Source organism: Aphelocoma coerulescens, chromosome 1A, assembly GCF_041296385.1.
Source record: "Aphelocoma coerulescens isolate FSJ_1873_10779 chromosome 1A, UR_Acoe_1.0, whole genome shotgun sequence".
In the NCBI taxonomy this organism is placed as follows: Eukaryota; Metazoa; Chordata; class Aves; order Passeriformes; family Corvidae; genus Aphelocoma; species Aphelocoma coerulescens.
In genome coordinates this window covers 75,473,319-75,492,006 of record NC_091014.1, presented here as the reverse complement: position 1 = coordinate 75,492,006, position 18,688 = coordinate 75,473,319, and the positions used below count along the sequence as shown (strand labels likewise).

General features: G+C 40.8%; 1 protein-coding gene and 1 long non-coding RNA gene across 5 annotated transcripts in view; both read left to right on the top strand.

The window, feature by feature from the left end:
• The window catches only part of PLEKHA5 (pleckstrin homology domain containing A5), a 160,328-nt gene extending 155,410 nt beyond the window's left edge, over nucleotides 1-4,918 (top strand). For all 4 annotated transcript variants that reach the window (XM_069003537.1, XM_069003542.1, XM_069003536.1 and 1 more), the window contains 2 exons: nucleotides 957-1,061; nucleotides 4,030-4,918. In XM_069003537.1, the coding sequence (XP_068859638.1) occupies nucleotides 957-1,051 (95 nt within the window). In that variant the 3' untranslated portion in view covers nucleotides 1,052-1,061; nucleotides 4,030-4,918. The remainder of the gene's footprint in view (nucleotides 1-956; nucleotides 1,062-4,029) is intronic.
• Nucleotides 4,919-8,860: 3,942 nt separating this feature from the next.
• LOC138104354 (uncharacterized) lies at nucleotides 8,861-10,289 on the top strand. Its single transcript, XR_011148030.1, has 3 exons — nucleotides 8,861-8,942; nucleotides 9,043-9,127; nucleotides 10,006-10,289. It is a non-coding gene; the product is annotated as an uncharacterized lncRNA (long non-coding RNA).
• The last annotated feature ends 8,399 nt before the right edge of the window (nucleotides 10,290-18,688 follow it).

The window sequence follows — 18,688 nt, the reverse complement described above, 5'->3', positions numbered from 1 at the left end:
CTACAGAAATCCCTTTTTTTTTTTAGGTTTTAATATAGCTTTCATAGCTGCTAATTCAGGGATTTAAATAACTATTGCCAGAAATTGAGTCATACTGTAGTTGTTGGTTGGAGCAAATCCTTCCTTTTTCATCTCAGTCCTGGCTATATATAGATTTTTTACCATTGCTCCCTGCTGCTGAGTGGCCTTAGATATGCCCAGGATTGTGGAATCACTGAGAGTTTCCAATATTTTAAACTAGCAAGTAAAGGACCCCAGTTTGGTCATGTTTTGGGGAGTAAGAAAGATGAAGAAACAGAAAACACTGCCTGTCTAGTACAGTGACTGGTGGTGGACTATTGTGCAAGAAGAGAAGACTGGAATAAAGAAAAACTGCATGCAATGAAGGAAAAAAAGGGGGTGGGGGGCTGGAGTGAGTAGGGGAGGAGGAAGGGAGAAGACAGAATTCAAGACATTATTAGGATATTTGCTGATGGGAATGGTTAAGCAAGCCAAATGGTTCAACTTATGGATATAAAAGGTGATCTGGACCTTTGTAGTGCAGTCAGCAATCCTTTCTGTGACTTGATAATCAAAACCAGAACTTGTATGTACATTTTGTACTGCTCAGCAGAATGAAAAAGCTGAGTTAATCTGAGCTGGGATATGAAGGTGGGTCTGGGCCTATCCCAACTACTTAAATTTTACTTGTTTTTCCCTCTCTTTCTTGGCAACATAAAACATCAGCCTTCATGTGTTTGCTGTTCTACTAGTTATTTCTAAGCCTGATAAAGGATCAGCTATGCTTTCCCTTGAAGTTGTGCTTTTTGTGCTGCTCAGATTTTGAGTCCTTACTTGTATAGCTTTCATTTGGTCCTACTTACATTTACCATGGCTTAAAACGGTGATTTTCAAGTTTATCTTTATTATGGCTTCTCTAACTTGTACTCTTATTTATTTTGCTGTATGACTCGCAGTGAAAAGTTTGCCTTCTTCACCAGAATCGTCCTTGTCACCAGCTCCATCCACACAGACACAGCTCACAGAAGGATCACATTTCATGTGTGTATAGTTACAGAGAAGTACGTTCTTTTTTTTCCCACCCCTCCTGTTCCTAATATTCTTCCAGGTATTTGAATTCTGTTATTTTTGTGAGAAACATCTGTAGCTGATACTCAGCAAGACAAAGTTACTTGCAGTGTGGAATATAAATCAGCCAGAAAGCAAACAAATCCCTGTATTGATTTGCTTGCAAGGAGTGCATTCTCCATCCAGAAAGGACTAATTGGTTTATCAAGCATGTTCTCCACAACTGGCAGGGTAATAGCCCTTGGAATTACATGAGAGGCCTAAGCTGTTACAAAACAGGGAGTTAAGGCATGAGCATCACTGCACAGGTGCAAATGAGTCTTGGTGCTTCAGTCATGGTAATGGGCAAAGTGGGCCACCAGAGCTCAGACTTAGTGATGCACAGGAGGGAATGGGCTAATGGCCTGAAGAATTTATGGCTTAAGACATAGAAACAACAATTGAAAAACTTTTTTTTTTCTTTCTATAAAGAAAGCCCTACACAGCTGCTGTTTCCTGTCGTAGTGGGTGACTGCTTCTAGGAGTCAAGTTAGAAAGCATGAGTTAGGCTAGATTTACATGTTCCTACCTGTGGTGTTACCCACTTAATGAATGGCAATGGAAATATAAAGTATGTGTTTGTTTAGACAAGTGTTTAAGAAAATTAGTAGGATATCAGTGTGAATGCTTCAGCACTTTACCAGCATTTAAATCAATCCACATTTCTTTGTTGTCAGGAAATGTCTGTTTAAATAAGCTTTCTACGAAAGAATGAGCTTTGTTTGAATGGCAATGTTAAATGCCATAGCTAATGTAACTTAAGAAACCTTTAAAATCAAGAACAATTTAAAATTGAGGCATTTTCAGTCATTTAGCATGAGGACATCTGAAAATGCCTTTTTTTTTTTTATTTGCTGTACCAATCTCAATTGCCAAGGTTTCATTTTAGCAAAATTAGACAACTTAGTCATCACAGAGACCTTTTGCATATGAACTAAGGGCAAGAAACTGTTTAAAAAAAAAAAACCTGTTTAAAAGAAAAAAAAAAGAAAATTATTTTATTATTTTTTCCTTTTGAGAAAGTGGAAAATGCCATCTTCACATTCAGTCTTGACACTGCTCCTGCCTCCCTGATGGGCGTGGTCTGGCATGATTAGATTTAGCTTGAATTTTTGTACTTTTATTCAAAATTTTTATTACAGAACTATTTTTAAAAAATGAGTGGGACTTTTCTTCTGGAAATACTGATTTGTGTTAATGCTTTTCAGGTCCAGTGTGTAAATATACACACATTTGTCATGCATCTCCTTTTTAAACAGGACAAACATTCCCCCATCAGCTGAGTTTTGGGTCAGTAATGAAAGTGAAACTGCACTGCTGGATTCTGTCCATAGGCAAAGGGCACCTGTCAGGAACGGGGGAGCAGCCAGAAATTTATCACCAATTGCATTAATCTGCTTTCAGCTCAGATGATCAGATTGGCAAATTCATTTTCTTTAGGATTTATGCTAAATAAAATAGAAATAAATTGGAGAAGGGAAGGTGCTCATTTGGTGATCTGCCCCATCACTTAAAGCCCAAGGCTTGGCCCCCTGGTGAGGGGTATCCCCACAGCCAGTACTGCAGGTGGAGCACTCCTGTGTTCAGGAAAATCCTACCCTCTGCAGCCTCTAAAGAGGCTTTAATTGCCTGTGACAGGATGGTCCATCTGGGATGGCACTTGTCAATCTGGTGCTCTGCTTGCACATGCCTCACCATGCTGGGGAAAGGATCCCAGAACTTCAAACACAGCCCTCGTGGCTGTTTAGTCTTTGGATTGAGTTGGGAAAAGCTCCTAACTATGTGCATGTACACTCCACATCGCTGCATGTGATGCCTCTGTTGATTGTTTCCTTGGAGTTCCAAAACAAATTCATGCCATGAGCTGGGCTTAGCATACAGAGGAGATGGATGAAGCATAGTGCTTGCCTGCACTATTTACTGCCCTTTCCCTTCTGGAGCTGTGGTTCCAGTATTCCAGTGCTTTGCTGAGAGATTCTGGCACATCTTTTAGCATACAGGAATTCAGCATCCCTCATTTTCAAGAAGTCTTATGTGGCAAAGGGAACTTCCAAGCTCTAGGATCAGCCCTGTTCATATGCAACCAAATGATTCAGGCAGCATCTGGAAAATATATAGTAGATTTCAGGGAATGAAGAGGTAATACCTGTATTTGGCTTTTACAATCAATTAGAAAAATGATACTCTTGGCACGATGCCGGGGGGATTTGCCATAGGAAATTGGTGGCACAGGATATTGTAGGACTAAGGAGAAACCCCTTAACACAAGGCTCCTTTTTTGTCACAGCCTTTATTTTGCAGAGACAAATCTCTGTGTGTACCACTAGCACTGTTCGATTTTAAGCATTGCATTTTCACTGAGTAATGGAGGGATAATGAAATTTTATACGGCACCTGGATTCAAAGCTCAGGAACATTTTTACCAATGAACTGTTGAAAACTATTTCTAGAAGTCCTTGCAGCAATTACCAAAACACAGCAAGCTCTGGGTGGAGCACTTGAACTATGTTGTCAGTACAGTGTAACAGCTCGACAGTTCTGCATCCCTCTTCAAAATGTGCCTGTCGTTTCTAAGACCAGTTAGGATCTTTGCTCCTATTACTGGTTTTAGGTGAAGAGCATTTGGAGGTGGCCATGTGTAACAGGATAAAAGTCTCAGAGTAAACAGACTTTCATTCAAAGTGGTGTAAATTTGAAAAAAATCTTGGTTTTGCTTCTTGGTGTCGAAATACCTTGACAGCAGTATTATTCATCAGGAAAACAGGTTTTGGAAACAGCTGATTTCTAAGGTACTTTACTATGTTCTACACCTGTATTGCTAGGATGAGGTCAGGAATCCTTTGCTGTGTTTAATCCCCTGAGTTCTTTAGACAATATTCAGTTGCTAAAATAAGAGTAACTTAATCTGTGTCTGTCTTTCAGCACTAACGGCTTCTGTTGAAACAATTCATGCCTGAGATGCATGGACCTGACCTATGAAAATATGAGAAGATATTGTACAGTATATTTTAAATCTATGAAATTCATAGTTCTGATGCTTTTGGCCACAGAGCATCGTTTTATCACTTCCTGGAAAATGTTTATTCCAAGAGAGCTTTAAATGGCCCACGTGTACACTCAGCAACCTTCAGATTGTTCTCCTGATACCAGCTTGCTGCTACGATTTCTGTGCACATAAAATAAAGGCTCTTTTTAATGTGCAGCCTACAGTCAGAACTTAATTTGCTATTCTTCAGAGTTTAATGTTCTTTTAATTATGGATCATATAAGTTAACTTTTTTTGCTTCTTTTAGATGCATAACACGGTTAATTTTACATATCACCACTAAACCTTGTTTTACACTTTTTAAACATTACAATTTATTGTTTTAACAATTTATTTGTAAAATTTTTATATATATATATACATATAGATATATTTAAAATGTGCCATTTTTATTATTGCTTAGTAAAAGATGTCCTGTTTCTGCTGTAATGATTTCTTGGTCAGGTTGCAATGTCAGCAGTTACTGCCACACTTCTGTCAACATAGACATTAATGTTAGTGGTTACTTTTTCTTGACTAAAATGGAGTGTAGGTATTTTGAGGTACTGGGCTTTTCCTTCATGGGGTTAGGGTGTGTACAGCAATAAGCAGGTTTTCAATCCAGTACTTAGTTTGTGTACAAATGTAATTATGTTCATTGTGTATATATTATACAATGAGCACATACGATGTAAGTAATAGAAGCCACTTATTATTGTTCAAATACAAATGTTCATATCCCATTTCTTTTATATCATATTAAATAAATGTTGATGTTCTTAAGGACTTGTATGGTTAGTATTTCTTCCAGCAAACAGATGTCACACTGTGTTCCACCTTTTGATGTGGGGAATGCAACAATTCCTATCCCGTTGGCAACATCACCTGTCAACCAGAGTAGCAGTGACAGACTCTTAAGAGATCCCAGTCTTCCTCTTCAGGGGAGAATTAAGGCTGCAACACAGAACAAAACAGACAACCTGAGACTGAGATGCAAGAAATACAGGTTCAGCTCCTGGCTCTCCCAGACTTGTGTTGTGATACTGGAATAATCACTTAGTCATTCTGTGCCTCCGTTCCCTGCCTGTTTACATGGGAGGTAATAGCCTGTCTTAGTGGGGTGTGGTGAGCAGTAATTCAATATTTGCAAACACTGATTGCCAAGTTCAGTGGGGTTAAGGAGAGAAGTGTGATGATTCCTGGAGGCTTTGGTATCTGCATAGCATCTTCCAGAAACTGAAAGAAAACCTGAAATAATTTGTCAAGTGTTGTCACACTACAGATGTTACCAGCTTCGCTGTTCCATCCCGCGCAGCTGCCTGAATTTACCTGAGACAGAAGAGATTTAGAAAAGAATGATGAGAAATGAAAATATTTCAGGGAAAGCTTTTGAATCTAGGATGTAAAGCTAAGGAATCTTTTGCATGTTCAGGCAACTGCTGTGTGCTTCAGTGCATGTGTGTGCCATAAGTGGTAAGGCAAGTTTCACAGGAAGGCAGCTGCCAGCTCCTGTTGTGCTTTTTTTATCATACAAATCATATCCTGATCAAGTTAATATTGCTGTTCTAGAGACTATATAATTCATTGTGTTTTTTCATAGAGGAGTGCCTGATACTGTCAAACAGTTTGGAATGACTACCATTGCCCCCCTCCCCAAGTAGGAGTTCATGTTTGTTGGATTCTTCTGGCACTCCCAGCTCTGCTGCTGGTTCTTCCTGGTGCTCTTTGCCACAAGACACAGAGTGTGTTGTCTGGCTACTTGTTGTTCTGCCATTCTCTCTAAAAAGTGAAAAAATAGGAATCAGAATTCAGCAGCAAAGCCTGGAGGGTCACAGTGAAAGAGGTGGCTGAAGGAAAGATGAATGATGATGCAGGCAGACAGCATCCAGCTGAAAAGTTACCACATCGCCCTCTTTTTTTGGAACAGCAGCCCCAAATTAGTGCATCCTTCTATCCAAAAGACAGAGGAAAGAGGAATGTGATTTTTATTGCTCAACCAGCCAAGGCTTAAGTTCAGTGGCATCACTGGTTGAACACCTGAGGCAAAGCAAATAGGACACACCCTGTTCTCTCCCTAACCCTTCTACAGAGAGCTGTTTGCTGTCAAGTTTTGCAATCTCTTTCTGCCCTTGCTGCCAAGGAAAGAATTGCAACCAATAAAGGAAAGAATGACTAAGTGATTTTTTGGACATTTATAGATGTTGTCTGTGTCTAAAGCAGTTATTGGTTTGGTGTATCTGCGAGGAATGTGCAGTTTATAAAGGAGCTGGGCAAGGGGAGGGAGAATGAGCAAGTTTTGCTGATAGAACTGTTGGCAAAGACAGCAAAGGTGAATGATGCAGGAATGTAGTAATGAGCATAGACTATAATTTCACTTCCTGTGGGCACTTGCTGCAAAGACTGGGACTTTCATTGGGTGCTCTATTTTTTGTCTTATGGAAAAAACATAATAAATGTATGGCTTTGTGTTATCACAGAGCATCTACTGTTTCTTACCTCATCAGAATAAGTCATCCCAGTGATCATACTCCTGAGATATAGAAATATCAGAATACTGATATGGTCAGCCTTCAAACATCTATTTTAAGTTTGTATCTAGGATATTTTTATATTTCTGACTGATTGCTTTATTGGCTATTGCACTGACACTTGTATATATGGAACATGCTTTTTTTTCGAAAGCAGGAGTCCTTAGGAATAATGCAACACATTCTCTACAGATGTTCATGCTTTTCAGAACCAATTACATCTATTTTTGTCTTTTGTTCACCATTTGCATTGTTCCAAGGCTACTAGAGAATGTGATTCTTTTAAGTCCCTTAATAAAGTGACATTACTCAAAAAGTTATAGTTGGTGTCTTGGCAGTTTTTGTATGTTGTGGACTGGCTTAAACGGAAAGACCTCACCAGGCAGCTGAAACCCAAACCTTGTTTATGTTGTTACTGAGGTGGAAAAAGTAGTCTTCAGTTCACATTTCCTCAGAAATACGTGTCATAAAATGAGCCCAATAGGGTTCTCTTTGCAGGAAATCAGAAAAAAAAATTCACACATTTCCATCAAAATCACATTAATTGGACAGAATTCTTGTGACAGAATTCTTATCCACCCTATTGGATCCACTAGACGTACCAGGAGTGCATACATGAAAAATATTAATGAGTTACACTGTCAGTAATAGATTTATTAACTTCTCTAGGACTTAGACTGGTGGCTTAAGTTGTATCCTGGTTGAGTAAAGCAGCAGAATAGAAGGCCTTTAATTAGTGATGCTGTTGGGGAAGTCTTACCTTAAACTTTTCATTATATTTTAAAGATAAGGTGGAGGGGTTTTATTTTTCCTTTTCTAATAAACCATAAGTAGCACTCATTCAGATCTCAGAAATGGCTCATCATGTCTTTTCTACACAATACTGTTTGGTCCCTGTGATCCTGGATTGTGCTATAATTATTTTCTGAAGCTATTCTAGGGTAGTTTAATCTTATTTCAGTTTGAATCCTAAGTTAAAATGTTATTTTCCGTCCTCTAGAAAGTTGACATTTAAACGACCGATAAACAAATTGCCTGTACCTGGCATTAATAATATATCTGAAACAACTTAATCTAACTTTTTTAAGGATGCACATGGAGATAACAAAGCAACATCTGGCCTTCATTTCTTCTAAAATATGCTTGCTGGTATATCCTAGGAGCTGTTTGGCTTGTCCATATGGGAACACTGAAGAAGCTGCTACAAAATAAAATGGAATATACTGGTGGCTGCAAACAAATGCCTGACCCAAAATGAAGGCTAAAAGCAGCTGCTTTCTGAACTTGACACGCACAACTTGTTACCCAGCTGTTCCAGATGTGTCAGCATTCAAATGTTACTTGTGGAATGAAGGTTTTGGTACTTCTTTTTTTGTGGTGTTTCTTCATTCTGTGGTATGCCAAAGAAAATGTTTTTAAGGTCTGTCTAAATATTATCTGGCTGCTGTGGTGAAACTGCAAGCAACACTTAATTGCAGCTCTGGGTAAGTGACATCAGCACAGAGGTTGCTAATTGCCTCATGTGGCAGTCTGGCTAGGGATGTGTTTAAGAACACTTATTTAGGCCAGATTAGGTTCTGTTTGGGATGAAAGTAAAGCTATAAGCAAATGGTGCTGTTTCCAGTGGACTGTAGAGTATATCTGGACAAAACCAGATGTGGGATCATTAACTTCTTTATTACTGAAACCAAATCGAAAATAAGGAATTAATTTTTTCTTTTTGTCAAATTCTATCCAGATCCCCATTCTGTGGAACAGGAATACTTCAAAGTATTTCAGACTAAAAATGGAAACACCTTCTTGCTCTTTTGAAGGTGAAATGAGTACTGTTAAAAAAAAAAAAAAGATAAAAAAGCAGACTGCATGTTTATATGTAGAGCAAGTAAGATTTACTTACAGCCTCGAGGTTTAGTCAATGAAAACTTTCAGGAAAATACCTCATCCTCATCTGTTGTCATATGGTCATTTTCCTGTGTCACAGTGAAGTGACTGGTACTGTCCTGGACTCTCTTCTGCATCTTTAAACCCATTACAGCCCAGTGTGTAAAATACTCTGCATTCCTTATGTGGAGAAAAACTGCTTTATCCACACCCCTGTTGTCTGTCCCTACATGAGCAGCTGAACCCAAGCAATCAGTTTCTTGCTTGGAGTAATGAAAATCTGCAGGTGCTTATCATCCTGAAAGATTGAGTCAAAGCATGTCATGAGAGACACCCAACATTTCCAAGTAACTTGCATCTGAATCCCCCTTATTTTCAGCACTGGATTCTATTTAGAAAAAGTAAGTTCTAAGTAACAGTCACATTACTAGAAATAGAAGAATTAGTAGGTACAAACAAATTCATAAGAATTTATTTGAGAAAATTGTCATTAATTGCCAGGACATTTCAAAGCAATTGAGGGGGAAAAAAGGCTGCAAAATTCAGCGACGACTCATAAATCACCTCTTCACAATATGAATTTCTGGTGAGTCTTACACATGTAGTAGACTGCTTCATACTGTGCAACTTTCTTCTTGGTAAATTCCCAAGTCAGCAAGAACATGGAGGCTGTTTCAGATGTTTTAGCTTTAAAGAGGAATGATTTTTTATTTCTTTTTTTTTAATTTTTTTTTTTTTTTTTTTTTTTTTTTTTTTTTTAGTGTGCTCATCTATCTAGGAAGCAGCTGTTAATGGCTGCTGGGCTTACTCTTGTTATACACTGAAATGGTCTCATCTAGGCAGAGGGGAAAAAAGACGGCTGAACTTTCTGGTGAATGTTTTCTGACTGCTGCTACTTTGTGTTTGGTTTTTGGCTACCTGGAGAATGTCTCAGAGAGTTTGCACATGCAAGCACTGGTACTGCACAGAAGCCAGCTTGTAGGAGTCAGGTCTAGCTGCAAGTTTCATTTTGTGAGCAGGGAAATTGCCTGGAAACCAAAATCACCTTTGAATAACATTCCTGGCTGTTTTCTTAGCCTATGCCAACAGACCCATAATATTTTGTAACTGCTGTTTCTAGTATATTGTGCCTACAAATAATAAATATTTTTAATAAGAACAAAGTGCCTGGATAATGTGTGAAATCGTGATCACTGTTTCCGAGGCAGCAGCTGCAAATTAGCGAACCAGCCTCAGCCATTTAGGAGATTGCCTTAGTGAAGAGGAACTGGTCAATACTCATGGACTAAAACATTGGGAAAAATCATACTTACTTATATAAGTTGATCCTTTGGAGTATTGGGAGGATAACTTCTCTGACCTCACAGCTTTTATTTTAAAACTTCTATTTCATTATCTTAAAGCTATTCCATTCTGTGTGATCAGCTAAATATAACCTAGCTAAACTCCATTTCCATCATCCAGATTTTAGGACAAGGAAGAACAGAGGTCATGACATTTTGATCATTTTTGCCTCATTAAAATCTCTCGGACCCCAAGGAGCACAGCTGGGTCATGTTTGTAAAAGGTGGGACTCTAAAGCCTTGCTTTGAGCCATGCCTGTTTCACAGAAGTGCCCCACATTCCCATCCATCCTTCCCTGGCTGGCCGCTTCCAGGCTGGAGCACTGCAGTTATTTCACCTATGAACAAAATCCCTAACTTTTACAACGTTTTCAGGCAATTAATCATAGGCGGTCTGTGAAGTCTAGGCTCTCTACAGCTGATGCCTCCAAACTGTTAAGAAGATGACAGTGTACAGGAGTGAATCCCAGTTAAAGCTTAAGCACTGCAGACTCTCCAGGCAATGCCCAAACCCTTGGGTGCTGTACCTGCATCTTTGAGTGCAGCAAACCAGATTTCTGTGCAGTTGAATGGATTGCCTCCTCCAGCAACTGCTGAGGAGCTGTTGATTTTAAGGATGCCCAGCAGGCTGGATCTGTGTTTTGGAAAGTGCTGCTGGCGATCAGTACTCCTGCAAGAGGAGGCTTTCCCTCCCGCAGCCCTCCCTTTCTCCTGCAGCTGGAGGTAGGCACGGCCTCGCTGGCTTGGGCTGGAAAAACACTGCTATTACCTGCTGGCCTTGATGCAGAAGCAGCCAGGCTTCCTTCCAGTGCCTGCCCTGGGCAGATAAGTTGTGTTAATGGGGAAGCAGGAGATGAAGGGCACGGGTGTTATCAGTGCAAGTTCAAGTGCTCACGCAGAATGAGAACAAAGTTAGCCCGGCTGCAGCTGCTGCTGCTGCTTTCCCACTGCAGCTTCCCTCCTTTTCCCTCTCAGCCTGGCCCCTTTGTCCTCACGGCGTGGTTGCCATTGTGTGGGAGTTTTAAGGGATGAAAGCGAGCGATCGCTGATGGGTGACATGATAGTGCTTTAAATGGGAATGCAGATTGCTCCCAATACCACGCGATGGAGCAACGCGGACAAAGCGAGTGGCGGCAGGACAATAGGCTTAGGATGATGGCCATGGCCAGAAGTGACTGACAAAAGAAACAAATACCAAGATGAGTTTAAAAAAATGTCCAGGACAGTCAAAGACCCCGTGGTCTGGGAAACTCTGTAACTGCGCAAGCTGTCCAGATGTGGCGGACTGCAGCTGACCTGTCATCTCAGGAATATTTAGTATCCCTTTCTCTTCCTTCTGGGAACCTGGGAGCTGAGCACGCGCAGGAAATCGGGGATTACAAACTTGTCTGAACTTTTCACTGCCAGACATTAACATGCGGATGCAGCAGCCTGTATGTAAATGATGTTATCTGAGCTGTTTTATGCATGTGTTTCCAGGATAAGAAAGGAGATTATTTCATTGTGTGAACTAATTACCTGTGAAGAAAAATTTAGGGCCTTTTTAATGTTAATGCCAGGCTGTATTTTTATTAACCTTCCTACTAAATGATGCAGTGTTGTGTGTTTATTGTGTATTTTCAAATGTTAAGGACTTGATCCTTTAACCTAAATGAAAGAAGTTCTTGATACGACTTTGCATAAACAGGTTTCTTTGCAAGGCTGCAACCACATCTCAGAGCCGTCTTTTGCCCAAAAAATGGGGTTGCTTCACCAAACGGAAAGACAAAGTGACTTTTAAGTGTCGTGGTATTGCTGCTTAATGGTGCACAGCAACAATTAAAGGTAAAAAGGGGACAATCATATTACACTGGAACTACAAGACAAATTACTGCAAAACAGAGAAAATGTGTTCTTGGCCGAACCTGCAGCTGGGCATAACCAGGGCAACAGAATTAGTGTTGATGCCACAGATCTGAGCCCAGATGGAAACAGCCCTTTTGATTTCAGGTGGACAGATTGCATGATTTAAACATGCTCATACTGCAAACATTATGATACAGGAGAGAATTTGTTCAAGAATCTGATCTCTTGTGGTTCCTACATCTCAGATGAAATTCTGCATGTTGCTTATTAATAGTATAATTAGATAAGGGAGGAGGGGAGTAACTTTGGAATGCTTCGTGTTTCAAAATTTATATGGCTTTTAAACCAGCATTTATTTTGTCATACTTTGTTAAGCATGATATAAACTGAGTCATAGAACATAAGCTGATGAGAATATGTTGCATGTCATGGAAATGAATATGCATGCAATATGCCAAAAGAAGTTACCATAGTACAGTGCAGGTGGTGGACTGAGACCACTTACTGCAATATAAGAAAGTCCCCAAATCTGACTGTATTAATGTGCAAAAGACCTCCAAAATTGTACTGTTATAAAAAATCTGAAAGACAAGTGGTTCATGGACATTGGTCCAGCACTTAATTTATGTTTTCTTGAGGATGGTGAGGAGAGTGTAAATTTTTTTCTGTAAAGTCCCATTTTAAATTGGCTGCTTTGCTTCCTCTCTACATGAAACTTGGGCTTGAGAAACGGGGACGTGAACGTGTCTGAGGCACTTTTGTGTAAGATCAGGTCCTCAAGATAGCAGGGAGAACAGAAACCATGGCCTGAAGTGGTGCCAAAGGATTTTCCTTGGAAGAAACAAGGCAGAAGTAGGTCATCGCTCTCTACAGAGCTGATACCTTAATGCTTTCAGTGCCTGAGTTACACTTCTATAACACATCTCTCTTTGTTGTACCTCTTATGCACTTGCACAACCTAAATCAAATAGTTTCCTCAATTTGAGTCCCCAGTTTTATGTGAAGACATGTAGGCATGGATTGTAAGATTCACCACATGTAAAATCAGCTCTTTTTCACCTTGCTCTAAAGAGTCTCCTATGTTTTCCAGGCTTTAAATAGCCAAATCCACTTTTCACTGAGATGAAACAAATACTTAGCGTTGCCAAACCCAGACAGAAATGCAACTGCAAAGATGATGGTTCTGATAAATTATCCAGTTAAATGCAATATAAAGCCAAACTGCTCCTGACAGGAGGCCTCTATAGCAACAGCTTGCTAAGAGTATATAGTGCTCCTTTTCCTACTATAACTTCAGTATTATGTTGTTTTGGGGCACTGATCTGCCTAGAAAAAGTACTGGGCAGTATTTTTTGTAAACACAGGTTGCATGTGTCACTAGGCAAAAATCATTAAGTGCATAATGTTCACCTTGACTGAAAAAAAAGCAGTTTTAAAAGACTGGCTAGACTCAAAAGCATCATGTCATTGAAAGTTAGGCCCATCCCTGTTGAGAACACTCCATGTGTGGGTTTAACAGCAGCTTTCACTGGAAGCTTCAAAGACAAACAACTACACCTCAGAGCAGTCCTGGGAAAGAGACTCTCATGCATATCCTAACCATGCATAAATTGCTGCATAACAACATGCTAAAATGCTTTGCCCACCCCTGTGCAGTCAGTTGTCTGGAGAATCTGGGAGCAACTGAGCTGGGAATAGAATTCAGGAGAGGGGAATTGCTGCTTTGCCTATTAGAAGACACGCAGTACATCCATAGGGCACATCATCAGGGCACTGAGCTAATTTAGGATCTACATCTCCCAATTCTGCCACATATTCCAGGCTTCCTGAGAGAGTGAACCTCTGAACTACTGAAATTCTGAATGATGGAGGGGTCACAGTGCAACTTAGGCTCTCCTGTGTGGTAGGGACCAAGTCCCCACCTCCTAGCAGCCATCAATAATACCAGGGTATCAGGATTTGCTGTGAGTTCCTCAAAACTCCTCAGTTCCCCAGCTCTCAGGCTGAGTTTGATAGTCTGGCCCCACTGAGGTCAATGTGAATTTTGCAATCAATACCAGAGACGCCCAAGTTTCAGACAAAGCTTGTAAAACTCATCTGAGAGCACACATCTCTGGTCATTTAGTCTGCAATAGAGGTGGCTGCTGCAAGATTGGGTGTAAGGCATTCAATCTCAGTTTTCATTCCATCAGAGATAACCAGTGGGGGCATAATGCAAGTTTCCAAATGTTCTCATTTCCCACTGCTTCAAATAAACAGCATCAGAACTCAATCAATACGTGCACAGCCAAAAAGACCTTACTTTCTCTTTCCTTGTCTAAATTATGAGGATCTCACCTATGCAGCAACCATTTTTTTAGTCATTTCTGTAAAACAAAACTTCGCTGGGAATGGAAGAGTCTCGTAGTTCTCCCAACACTGGTGCTTGTGGGCACAGTTGGCACAGACAGCTGCCTCACTCAGTGTGAAAGACAATGCATTTACTTGGGTTGGAGTGGCCAGAGCTGACCAAGTAACATTCCATCCTTGCCAAGGGTATGACCCCAAGGAGCAGATCCTGCCACAGAAGTCCTCAGCCTCTTGCCCCAGAGCTGCCAGGCAAACACCAGAGCACACAGACATGCTTGTCCCTCACACTGAGGATACAGGAGTGGCAGTCATTACATCGATGGAGTTGGATTGCAGAATGTGCTGGTATTTGATTAGGGTTTTTACAGGTTACTACTGCCTTCAGCATGGCATTTTTGTGGCAAAAGGGAGTGCAAGAAGGCTGGGTGCTGCCCTTGTTATACCAGAGGAACAGAAGGTGTGGGGAGTATTGAAGGGGGAGGAGGGGGCAGGAGAGATCCATTTTTGCCAGATTGCAACTATATTCCAGCTTCAGAGGCCAAGAGTGGGGAAGTTTGCAGAGTAAAACCACAGAGGTTTGACAAGCAGGCATTCCCCTGGCTCTGTTGTCACCATGCAGACAGGCAGCACAGTTCCTTTGGCACAGAATTGCTGCAGTGAGCTGATGAAGATCTTTTCAGTCCCTGGGCTTCCCAGTGCTGTCATGACAACAGCTACTTTCTCGGTCCTGCTGAAACCCCTTTTCACATTCAGTGAATGCCACGCACAGAAAAGTAGGTTGTTCTCATCAGTCTCCCTCTCTCCCTCAGATTTGATTGATTGAGAATAGGGAGGGGTGCTGTACTTCTACAAGCTTGGCTTATTTTCCATGAACATGATGGATCCTTCATCTTACAGGAAAGGTTTGAGGAGTTATGAATAAAAATGGTGTTTTAATAGCTCAGAAGACAAATACACTATCTGTAATAAACATTTGTCATTAGTGGCAAATGACAATGAAGTCATCCTGCTGGTTTTGTAATTGTTAAATTAGTTTTGATTAATTTGAGTGTGACTTCTGCTGTTCAGTGAATGCCCTAATAACGGCAATTCAAGTCTCTGGATGCAAATCTGAACTTTTCTGAAATTTGTGTTTGCTTGTGCTCAAGCCTACCAAATATTAAATTCTATTTAGATAAACTAATTCTGTATCTCTCTAGCTGTTTGATAAACTTCCATGACCTCAATTTTTCTTGTAACATAAGCAGAGCACTGGGGAGAGAAGATGAATTGTCCAGCTGTTAAGGTTTGGGGAAATCTGGACTTTGACACCTCCAAGACAGTATCTTGCCCAAGGCTGGCCAGAGCGTGTGATAAATGCCTCTCTTAAGGATAACCTCTCTCCCTTAAGTCTCTAGCATGCCAGGATCTGGCAATCATGGAAAACATGTAATCTCACTTGCTTGTCATTTCTAATCTCACGGGATGTAGCAGGACCCTACATTTGTCATCCGGGCTATCATGGGAATTCTGAATGGAGCCATCAGTCTTTCAGGCTGCATCCAGACCTGCCTGCAGGGACTCAGTGCTTGGTCCCAGTCAGGCAGCTCAACTCAGCTGCTGGGGCTCCCAACCAGGACTCCCTTCCTATCTTTACAAAGCCTGGTGCGAGGCAGGAGTGGTGTGAATACGATTTTCATCCCTATGTCAGGCTGGGGCAAAGCCAGGGTATACGGTGATATTTGGGAACCCAGAAAAATACTTACTGGCTTTGCAGATTTAGCAGTGCCTGTGTCTCTGTGTAACATGGGAATATCTCAGTTTTCCAGAATCACAGAAAGTTAAGGTTGGAAGGCACCTCAGGACATCACGGAGTAGTCCAAGCCCCCTGCTCCAAGCAGCAACAGCAGGAACAGGCTGCTCAGGACTGTGTCCAGGTGTGGTTTGAATATCTTCATGAACAGCACTGCCACAACCTCTCTGGGCAACCTTTTCCACTGCTTGAAATTAAAAAGGTTTCTTCCTATGTTTAAACAGGATTATTTTCTGCATCTCAGTTTGTGACCATTGACTCTTGCTCTTACCAGATACCACTAAGTCTGGCTCCATTTTCTTTACTTCCCCTCTCTTTATACCTTGATGAGATCCCCCTGAGCCTTCACTTTTTGGGGCTGAACAGTCCCAGCTCTCTCAGCCTCTCCTCATCTGACAAGCTCCACTCCCTTAATGATCTTCAGGGCCCCTTGCTGGGCCCACCACAGCATGTTCTGGGAAGCTGAGAACTGTGGTTGGAAGGACATGTGTTCACAAGAACTTGATCTTGGAAAGACAGGAGATTCTTTCAAGAAAAAAGGGGGGGGAAAAAAAAGCACACAAACTTTATAACTAGATTTCTGCAAGGGGATTTTCATTTAAATTTTATGAAATGTTAATTTAAAGAAATCTAAAACTGTTCTATGAAAAACCCATATCGTACTTACGACCACAAGTTGAAGAAGAGGAGTTACCACAAGTTGAAGAAGGGGATTTTTAAAGTAATCCTAGAATGTGGAAAAGCTGCTGTAAACTTGTACTCTTTCCAAGCTGTGATTTGTATTTAATTAGCATTCAATTAATTATGCATTTCTGTTTGGTTGTAATGGTTACACACCAGTTTTTCAACATGCAAGATCTTGATTACTTTTATGGTTTTTGAAAAGAATTTCCGTGTGTGCCTCTGCTCCTGACTTCACATCTATATTTTTAGTGGAAAAAAAGGGATTTATTTCCTAGTGGGCTTGTGCAGAATGGCCCCCTCAGTTGGGATGACCTCCCCTGGTTTTACTGTGAGGTTCTGCAGCAAGTGACCTGCAGAAAATTAAAGGACATACTGGAGACAGCCCTCTACATGTACTCAGGCACACACCTTCATTTAAAGCTGGAATCCAGCTCTGTTTTGCATAAGAATGTTGAAAAAAACCAATTCCCCAAATTAACAGCATGTAAAGACTCTCTAATCTGGAAGCAAATATTTTAATTATCTCTGCCTAAAATGAATCTAAATTACAGCATTGAAGGATGTTGATTTTTCTGAGACTTAGGAATTTTGGCTGCGTTTTACTGAAAAAGAGCAAACTGTGCCAAAAAGAAAATGTACACAAGGAGATTTAGGATACTTTGGGAGGAAAAGAAAGTATTTCTGATAATGTATGTAGGTTTTTTAGTCATAGATAAAAATATTGACAATACTGATGACAGAGAAAAGATGCTCTGTTTGCTTGTACAGTCCCCCATATATTACTGTTTTACCTGTTCATAGGATCTATTGCATCAGTTATTAAATTTTCCAATTTGGCATTTGAAAAACTTTCCCAATAGTTTCAAAGAAAAGCACAATGCAGTTTTAGCATACATTTATGCAAGTTCCTGGAAGCCACAAAAATTGAGAGACATGGGGTGACAGGATTAATATTCAGCTCTACCAGTGCAAAAGTACTGCAAGTAGCTTTTGTTTCTGAAGCAAATTCCGAGTTCATTCTCAGTGGTATCTATAACTAATAGATTTTCACAGCTGAACAGTACCTACTTGAAATTCTGTGCTTTTATTTCAGTTTTTGCAGCAACCTGTAGAGCACACCAATGAACCATATTACAAGGCCTCCTAATGCCTTGAACTCACAGCTTTTTATCTTTCACTTACAAGAAATTTTCATGCTTTATTACTTTGCATTTCCTGTTTTCCTTCAATATAATTTGACAACAAATTGAGCATCAATTAGCGTGCATTTTAGAGGCTTCACCTACTTGTAAGGTATGTGATTCCTTTCTATTACATCAGAATATCTCTGGAACATGGGAACACTGTGTTTATAGATGGCTTAAAGTAGAGATGCCCTCATCTCCACTGGGCTGGCACGAGTTTACCACAAATGCAAATAAAATGAATGTTAGGATGTGCTTTTGGATAAAATCCAGAATGATAGAATGGGGTTTTCCACTGCTGAAGTAACTCCTGGTCCTTTGTGTCACCTTAGCAAGCTGTTAATTTTTCTGTTCCTCTTTTCCCCGTCCCCCAGAGTGTTACATCTGACTGAGCTGGCTGGAGCTTTCTGAAGTTTCATGACCTAACAGGAACAGAATGCCATTTTATTTTTTTTCCTCCTAGTTACCACTAAAAGCAGTTCCCTGGTCTAGCTCATGGCAGGAATTTCAGGGACAGCTGTGCTGGCACCAGAGAAGAGGCAGCAGATCAGCCTGACACAAAGCAGGGGCAGGGCAGAGGGGGAAGAAGGTCCCAAGCAGTATCAAGAATTCCTTTTGCTGCAAAGCGTTTTGCAAAGCCAGTTAAAACCCCAGAGAGGGCTCAACACTCAGGGGAGAGAAGAGGGACCCTTTCCCACCGTGCATTCCCTGCAGCCTTCTTCTGGTTGGCCCAACCTAAGCATGGCTTGTAACTTCTCACAGTCATGGTTTCTAAGCAGACAGCACATGCAAAGATTAAAGGCAGCTTTAAAAAGAAAAGAGCATGGAAGCTGAGTTTAAAGGGAGAATCAACTGGGTGCTGCAGGAGAGGGTGGGGTCAGAATTGCATCATGAGGCAATTTCAGCGCAGTCTGAAGGGAAGGGTGAGAACCCAGCGCTGGCTGCTCACT